Source organism: Brassica oleracea, chromosome C9 (genome assembly GCF_000695525.1).
Source record: "Brassica oleracea var. oleracea cultivar TO1000 chromosome C9, BOL, whole genome shotgun sequence".
Classification (NCBI taxonomy): Eukaryota; Viridiplantae; Streptophyta; class Magnoliopsida; order Brassicales; family Brassicaceae; genus Brassica; species Brassica oleracea.
In genome coordinates, this window is record NC_027756.1 from 10337237 (window position 1) to 10346189 (window position 8953).

Genomic DNA, 8953 nt, shown 5'->3' on the forward strand with positions numbered 1-8953 from the left:
GGGGGGGGGGTTATTGGTTAGTGAATTATCATGAATTTTGGAAATTTTGAGATTCTATTGTTATTGGTTATTTGATTTCAAAAGTCTTAATGGAATCCATTGTTATTGGTTTAAGAATTTTCAAAATCCATTCAAATCCCTTGTTATTCAAAAAGTTTAGTTATTATTGATTCTCTAATTCTAACTAAATCTAGTGTTATTGGAAAATGAATTTTATTCATTTTTACTCATAAGATCCAACTTTCAGAATATCATATGTATCCATGTGATTTTCAAAATCGATGAGATAAAAATCTAGAAATAAAATACTTATTCTTACCAAATATCTTTTGCACTTTAAATCCAAATCATATGTCCAAAACTATAATTCATTACAATTTTATATACTTTAACATTTTAATATATAATTATATTTATATTGTTTTATCATTTTTGAATATATAATTATATTTATAAATATTAAAATTTTATAAATAAATTTTTTAAAGTAGTTTCAAAAAGCATTTTGAATTTCAAAAATATTTTTTTTTTAAATCGATTTTTTTTAAAAAAGTTCAAATTTGAAAACATATAATTCTAAACTAACGGAAAATTAAAAAAAATTGAAAATTACTAAAAAATTATCAAAAGTTCGAATTTATATAGCATATAATTCGAAATTAAAAAAAATTATTATTTTAATTTTATTATTTATATATCTATAAAGCAATGGGTAAAATAGGTCTTTTACTTTTTTAATGAAACATCTTTTGATCATTTTTCTCTTTGAGTGCTTTTTGGTAACAAAAATAAACTTTTTAAGAGAATTTTCCAATTTTATATGTGTCACTATTATTATTATTTTTTAATTTGAAAAAAATAAAGAATCATCCTATATGATTTAGAAAAAAAAATTATATATTTAGTTGACAAAAAGAATGATAGAAAAAATGTAATACAAATTCATGAAAATCTATACCAATCTAAAAAAGTTATGATCAAATTTCATAACTCAATCTATATAAATTTTCACAATCCAAATAACTTTTTTAAATCAATCAACTTTTAAAATTCACAAACTCTATACAAATTAAAACCCCCCCCCCCCCTTAATTTCTATTTTTTATAGTATGTGATGCATATTTTTATGTAATAATTTTTTTAAGAAGTTTTGTCATGACTTTGTAAACTAGTTTTGGTATTAGTGGAATTATTTTTTTTTGCTCGGAGAAAAATCATCAATTTTATATAAAATTGAAATATTGAAATTAGACATGGTTGTTCGGTTTTCAATTTAGTTTTTTTTTAAAATTTTCTTTTCTGTTGTGTTTTTTTTTCGCTTTAAAAAAAATTAGTGATATAGAAACCGTTCATATATTCATGAAATACAAAATGACAGTAACACAATTTTTGTTTCTGCTTATAAAACTATCATTTTCCGTCTTTTTTTTTACCCTCATGTATTTACTGCGGCTAACTAAGGCTTTGAGTAGTAACCATGCGGAATGGAGTGTGAAACGCGATTCCGCAATTATTTTACCAATCGACAAAATATTATGGAATGAAGAAAAAAACGCAAGTTTGCGTTTTTGTTGACAAAAATATAAAGAGAAATTTTATTAAGTGGAAAAGTGAGTTTTAGTAGATTATGGTGGAAAAATTTACAAAATTAATACTTTCATATTACAAAATATGCTAATCTAAACTATTAAAACTGAAGTACAAATAAATCTTAACCCTAAGTTTTCCTCAATAATTACTATCCAATGCCATTGACCTTATAAATAACAATTTCCATAAAAATTATTACGAAATTGCCTAATATTTAGCTACCTAATAAATTTAGAAGATATACAATCTTTTATTTAATTTAAATCAAAATCAAAAATTCAATTTTGCAATCCATAAAAAACTATAAAATAGATTAAATTATCAGATTAATTTATTGGTTTATTGAAAATAAATTAATCAAAATCGTTTAAATTTTTAGAATAATAAAAATAACTCAATTATATTTAATTAATTAGTCTCTTCTAATTTAATTAGTACAATAATGTATGTATTTAATTTTAAATGTTTACAAAAGCAAATACCCGTGCGTCCGCACGGGTCAAGATCTAGTACTATCTTAAAATTTAAAATACACATCAATATTTTTTTTAATGATAAATAGTTATGTTGTAAATAAAGTTCTATTATAATTTGTATATTATAAAATGTCAATCTATTGTTAAAACATATTAAAAATAATTTAGATATTTATAATAAGAATTAAAATGTTTTTAATAAATTTTAGTTGTTTTCACATTTGTAATAATTAGTTTAATTATTGCTATTTGTTTTTTGTTGTAACAAATTAAATATCATATAAAATAGCTTAATCAATTTAATATATACAAATTTTAATTTTAATTTAATATCATATAAAATAGCTTTTCCAATCCGCAAATTTTAATTTTTTTTCCGCGACTTAGTTAATTTTTTCCGCAACTTAACTATTATGTCCGCGATTAGCGATGATCACCAATCAGAGCTTAAATGTAGCTTATAGGTAAGTCACTCTCTCTTTAATTAAAAAAAAAAAGCAAAGTGTTCTAGTCCACACAAAATATTGAATAAAGAAACTGAAGTGAAAAAACTGTTTTAAGAGGCAAACAAAGTGGACACTTGTTAGATGCGAGTTGAATCTCCTCTTTGTCTCACCCTTTTGCGTGTGTTTTGTGTGTGGCCACTAATGTAGCAAAAAACAGAGTACTTTGGTAGGGAATAGCCAGACACAAAGAGAGGGCGAGATCTTATCCATGGCGGCCATTGCTAGTCTCCAAGCAATCCATCTCAAATTTGGACGACGTGGCAGCATCCGGTGTGGGATCGCGGAGCCGAGCGGAGAGCCAGCTCCTGTGGGGCAGAAGACAAGATACAACGATGGTTTGGCTGAGAGAGTGTTCATGGGGCTGTTCGCGAGGAAGATGGACAAGTTTGGTGGCTCAAAGAAGAAGAATGAAATAAAGGAGAAAGGGGTTTGGGACTATGACTACGAGAGCTTCGTTGAGGTTTCAAAGAGAGTGATGCAGGGACGGTCCAGGTCTCAGCAACAAGAGGTTGTGAGGGAGGTTCTTCTCTCCATGCTTCCTCCTGGTGCTCCTGAACAGTTTAGAAAACTGTTCCCACCTACGAAATGGGCAGCAGAGTTCAATGCAGCTCTCACGGTGCCTTTCTTTCACTGGTTGGTTGGTCCTTCTCAGGTCATAGAAGTGGAAGTGGATGGTGTGAAACAGAGAAGTGGCGTTCGTATAAAGAAATGCAGGTATGCTATTACTACTACTACTAGTTGTTCTTGTCATGTTCAAAATTGTCGTAGGCTTTAGCTCATACTGTTGATATTGAAGGTATCTGGAGAACAGTGGGTGTGTAGGAATGTGTGTGAATATGTGCAAGATCCCAACACAAGATTTCTTCACCAATGAGTTTGGCCTCCCACTCACCATGAACCCAAGTAAGTAATCTCTTTCTCACCATATAATCTCTTCTTCCTCTACATAATTGCCCATTGTCTCCATTTTCTGCTCGTAGATTTTGATGATATGAGTTGCGAGATGATATACGGACAAGTGCCTCCGTCCTTTGAGGATGATCCAGCCACCAAACAACCTTGTTTAGCGGACATATGTACGTCTTACAAGTTGTCAGATTGCATTGATGTATCTAGTGTGTAATCAATCTAATTAACACATGATGATGTTGCTTATCTGCAGGTTCTATAGCCAATCCGAGCTCCCCAGTCTGCCCTAAACTACAGGCATGAACACCATTGGATCAGCCAGATGTGCTATTTCCAGTAGATATATACATTACATACGTTTCACAAACACATACACATAAAAGTCAACAATGTGGAGAGTTTGATACTAGTTAGTATTATTCTCTACTTCTATGCTGGTTGAGTTGTGAAATTATCCAATAAAAATACACACACTTGAGCTTACTCATCTCCATCACATAAAAGAGCGTTGAACATAGTCCTTTTGATAGTTGATAGAGATACAAATTAACAGATGAGGCATTAATGTTTGAATGGATGTCAAAGAGTAAAAACAAGGTGTCATTTACTAAAAGCACAGGGAAGTTGTTGGCCCAACAAACGATCGTGATGAAACTACCAGAAACATTAAAGAGTAAGACAGCCTCTGTTTCTGCCACCTTCTCTTACTCTCTAAAGACAGCAGCTAACTTTGAGGTCAAGAGACATATAGAAAGACATAAAGTTGCACAAACACAAAGATTATAAGAACTTTTCTTCTAAGTACAAATAAATCTTAACCCTAAGTTTTCCTCAATAATTACTATCCAATGCCATTGACCTTATAAATAACAATTTCCATAAAAATTATTACGAAATTGCCTAATATTTAGCTACCTAATAAATTTAGAAGATATACAATCTTTTATTTAATTTAAATCAAAATCAAAAATTCAATTTTGCAATCCATAAAAAACTATAAAATAGATTAAATTATCAGATTAATTTATTGGTTTATTGAAAATAAATTAATCAAAATCGTTTAAATTTTTAGAATAATAAAAATAACTCAATTATATTTAATTAATTAGTCTCTTCTAATTTAATTAGTACAATAATGTATGTATTTAATTTTAAATGTTTACAAAAGCAAATACCCGTGCGTCCGCACGGGTCAAGATCTAGTACTATCTTAAAATTTAAAATACACATCAATATTTTTTTTAATGATAAATAGTTATGTTGTAAATAAAGTTCTATTATAATTTGTATATTATAAAATGTCAATCTATTGTTAAAACATATTAAAAATAATTTAGATATTTATAATAAGAATTAAAATGTTTTTAATAAATTTTAGTTGTTTTCACATTTGTAATAATTAGTTTAATTATTGCTATTTGTTTTTTGTTGTAACAAATTAAATATCATATAAAATAGCTTAATCAATTTAATATATACAAATTTTAATTTTAATTTAATATCATATAAAATAGCTTTTCCAATCCGCAAATTTTAATTTTTTTTCCGCGACTTAGTTAATTTTTTCCGCAACTTAACTATTATGTCCGCGATTAGCGATGATCACCAATCAGAGCTTAAATGTAGCTTATAGGTAAGTCACTCTCTCTTTAATTAAAAAAAAAAAGCAAAGTGTTCTAGTCCACACAAAATATTGAATAAAGAAACTGAAGTGAAAAAACTGTTTTAAGAGGCAAACAAAGTGGACACTTGTTAGATGCGAGTTGAATCTCCTCTTTGTCTCACCCTTTTGCGTGTGTTTTGTGTGTGGCCACTAATGTAGCAAAAAACAGAGTACTTTGGTAGGGAATAGCCAGACACAAAGAGAGGGCGAGATCTTATCCATGGCGGCCATTGCTAGTCTCCAAGCAATCCATCTCAAATTTGGACGACGTGGCAGCATCCGGTGTGGGATCGCGGAGCCGAGCGGAGAGCCAGCTCCTGTGGGGCAGAAGACAAGATACAACGATGGTTTGGCTGAGAGAGTGTTCATGGGGCTGTTCGCGAGGAAGATGGACAAGTTTGGTGGCTCAAAGAAGAAGAATGAAATAAAGGAGAAAGGGGTTTGGGACTATGACTACGAGAGCTTCGTTGAGGTTTCAAAGAGAGTGATGCAGGGACGGTCCAGGTCTCAGCAACAAGAGGTTGTGAGGGAGGTTCTTCTCTCCATGCTTCCTCCTGGTGCTCCTGAACAGTTTAGAAAACTGTTCCCACCTACGAAATGGGCAGCAGAGTTCAATGCAGCTCTCACGGTGCCTTTCTTTCACTGGTTGGTTGGTCCTTCTCAGGTCATAGAAGTGGAAGTGGATGGTGTGAAACAGAGAAGTGGCGTTCGTATAAAGAAATGCAGGTATGCTATTACTACTACTACTAGTTGTTCTTGTCATGTTCAAAATTGTCGTAGGCTTTAGCTCATACTGTTGATATTGAAGGTATCTGGAGAACAGTGGGTGTGTAGGAATGTGTGTGAATATGTGCAAGATCCCAACACAAGATTTCTTCACCAATGAGTTTGGCCTCCCACTCACCATGAACCCAAGTAAGTAATCTCTTTCTCACCATATAATCTCTTCTTCCTCTACATAATTGCCCATTGTCTCCATTTTCTGCTCGTAGATTTTGATGATATGAGTTGCGAGATGATATACGGACAAGTGCCTCCGTCCTTTGAGGATGATCCAGCCACCAAACAACCTTGTTTAGCGGACATATGTACGTCTTACAAGTTGTCAGATTGCATTGATGTATCTAGTGTGTAATCAATCTAATTAACACATGATGATGTTGCTTATCTGCAGGTTCTATAGCCAATCCGAGCTCCCCAGTCTGCCCTAAACTACAGGCATGAACACCATTGGATCAGCCAGATGTGCTATTTCCAGTAGATATATACATTACATACGTTTCACAAACACATACACATAAAAGTCAACAATGTGGAGAGTTTGATACTAGTTAGTATTATTCTCTACTTCTATGCTGGTTGAGTTGTGAAATTATCCAATAAAAATACACACACTTGAGCTTACTCATCTCCATCACATAAAAGAGCGTTGAACATAGTCCTTTTGATAGTTGATAGAGATACAAATTAACAGATGAGGCATTAATGTTTGAATGGATGTCAAAGAGTAAAAACAAGGTGTCATTTACTAAAAGCACAGGGAAGTTGTTGGCCCAACAAACGATCGTGATGAAACTACCAGAAACATTAAAGAGTAAGACAGCCTCTGTTTCTGCCACCTTCTCTTACTCTCTAAAGACAGCAGCTAACTTTGAGGTCAAGAGACATATAGAAAGACAAAAATGAAAAGAAGTAGTGAAAGGTAAATAAACCAAAGAAGCAATTATATTAACGAAAATAAAAGAAATTTATTAATAACAAATCAAATCTTGGTGCAGAGCAATTAAGAGCAATTAATAGTTCCATTGAATGATGGAAGCATGACAAGCTAAAATGTCAGAAGAGTCAGAACTGTACAGCAAAATAAAAATAAAACATAAAATAAAGAATGTAGGAGAATCGAACCTATGTCGACGAAAACTGATGGGGGCACCTCAACCAATTGACCTACAGGCTTTGACTTATACTTAGTTACCTAAATAATTTATATAAAGTAGTAGGGGGCACGTGCCCCGTACTCAACACTGTAGATCCGCCCCTATCTGTATGGCCAGATGATCCAAATAGACATATGACCCAAAAATGATATTATAGTGATATAAGCACCGCAGTTTTATGGTGCGTAGCCTTTTGGTACGTGGCATGATAGTCGGTTGGAGGCATCTGGTTTAGAGGACACATGGTCGGAGCAAATGTTGGACTTGTCAATATGTTTCATGAGCATGGTATCTTCCTTCTTATGAGAAACATGTCGTGGCCAGAAGCGGATCCACTAGTAAAGAAAAGGGGTTAGCTAACACACCTTAAAAATACATATGTAGTTTGTTAAGCTAGTACAAGTGATTTTTGTTAGCTCTGGTGGTGATTTTACTTAAGCTGATACCCCTAAACCACGATCCTAAATCCGCCACTGGTTGTGGCATGAGCCAATAGATACTTAATGATGAATGTATTTTTGAAAATATAATTTCCCCAAGATTCTTCTACTTTTTAGCTTTGCCCCTTGAGAGACTTTACCGTTATGTTCAATGAATCCAGGATTCCCTGTTTAGGTTTATTTGAATTTTGAGAATTGAATTATCGATTTTTATTCCGAACCAACTTTCTTTTTTAGTGGTGGCATATTCAAGAACAGAGCAATGGCTCCTCCACCCTTTTTTCTTTTTATTTTAACCGCTTTCTTGCCCCCCCACACACATGAACTCGTTAGAAACCTCTTCGTCTGTAATTTTCATTGACAGCCATATTCGTTGACTGCCCCCCACGCACATTAGTGTTGATCACCATCCTTGATCGATCATCCAGCTTCTTGAGATGAGGACTGTTGATTTTTGGAAAAGCTACACATCCAAAGACCCTTAGATGCTCAATGTTCGGTTTCTTAACATACAAGCTTTCGTATGGAGTCTTGTCTTCCAAAGCCTTTGTAGCAATGCGGTTTAGGAGATACGTTGAATGATGTACTGCTTCTCCCCATAGCTGATTAGGTATCTTCATAGCTTTCATCAAACTTCTAGTCATCTCCATTAGTGTTCTATTTCTTCTCTCAACCACACCGTTTTGTTGCGGTGTATACGGTGCGGTGAGATGTCTAGTTACACTGTTTTCTTCACAAAAACGAATGAACTCAGAAGATGTGAACTCCCCTCCTCTATCTGTGCGAAAAGTCTTGAGTTGTAGCTTCATTTAATTCTCCACGTACTCCTTGAACTTTTTGAACCGATCGAACGCTTCACTCTTCTCTCTTAGCAGCATCGTCCACATATATATTGAGTAATCATCAATTAAGACAAATACATATGTTTGCTGGTGTTGATGGTGATATCGGACCGCACAAGTCACCATGTACCAACTCCAATGCGTGTGATGCTCGATACTTTGCTTTAGGCGGGAAAGACTTCCGAGTTTGCTTCCCAACTAAGCAGGCGCTGCACACATCTTTCTCGTGTATCACCTGAGGCATCCCTACTACCATCTCTTTGTCTACCATATTCTTCATGACTCCAAAGTTCACATGTCCTAGCCGTGCATGCCACGTCCATGTAACATCAATTTCTTGTATTTGAAGATACTTCGGATATTCAACCTCCATTGGCGTCTTGTACAATCGGTTGGGTTGCCTTGCGACTTGTACTAATAGCCTTCCACGGGGATCTTTCAGAATCAGTAAGTCTTCTTTCATATTGACCTCACAACCCATCTCGGTTGCTTGTCCAAGACTTATGATATTGTGTTTAAGACATGGGATGTAGTAGATATCTCTGAGTGCTCTTCTCTCCCCTGTTTTTCCGATGAACGTGATCGAACCT

The 8953-nt window shown here is 33.6% G+C and overlaps 2 protein-coding genes across 2 annotated transcripts; both read left to right on the forward strand.

Moving 5' to 3' along the window:
- The first annotated feature begins 2663 nt into the window (after positions 1-2663).
- LOC106315433 (beta-carotene isomerase D27, chloroplastic-like) lies at positions 2664-3966 on the forward strand. The gene is made up of 4 exons (XM_013753157.1): positions 2664-3286; positions 3369-3475; positions 3553-3648; positions 3735-3966. The coding sequence occupies exons 1-4, from the start codon at positions 2781-2783 to the stop codon at positions 3782-3784; spliced, it is 759 nt and encodes a 252-aa protein (XP_013608611.1). The 5' UTR covers positions 2664-2780; the 3' UTR covers positions 3785-3966.
- Positions 3967-5247: 1281 nt separating this feature from the next.
- LOC106315432 (beta-carotene isomerase D27, chloroplastic-like) lies at positions 5248-6550 on the forward strand. The gene is made up of 4 exons (XM_013753156.1): positions 5248-5870; positions 5953-6059; positions 6137-6232; positions 6319-6550. The coding sequence occupies exons 1-4, from the start codon at positions 5365-5367 to the stop codon at positions 6366-6368; spliced, it is 759 nt and encodes a 252-aa protein (XP_013608610.1). The 5' UTR covers positions 5248-5364; the 3' UTR covers positions 6369-6550.
- Positions 6551-8953: the final 2403 nt, after the last annotated feature.

Coding starts and splice junctions, on each gene's coding strand:
- LOC106315433 (XM_013753157.1), top strand. CDS start 2,781: ATGGCGGCCATTGCTAGTCTCCAAGCAATCCATCTCAAATTTGGACGA. Junction 3,476..3,552: donor CCCACTCACCATGAACCCAA/GTAAGTAATCTC, acceptor TTCTGCTCGTAG/ATTTTGATGATATGAGTTGC. Junction 3,649..3,734: donor ACCTTGTTTAGCGGACATAT/GTACGTCTTACA, acceptor GCTTATCTGCAG/GTTCTATAGCCAATCCGAGC.
- LOC106315432 (XM_013753156.1), top strand. CDS start 5,365: ATGGCGGCCATTGCTAGTCTCCAAGCAATCCATCTCAAATTTGGACGA. Junction 6,060..6,136: donor CCCACTCACCATGAACCCAA/GTAAGTAATCTC, acceptor TTCTGCTCGTAG/ATTTTGATGATATGAGTTGC. Junction 6,233..6,318: donor ACCTTGTTTAGCGGACATAT/GTACGTCTTACA, acceptor GCTTATCTGCAG/GTTCTATAGCCAATCCGAGC.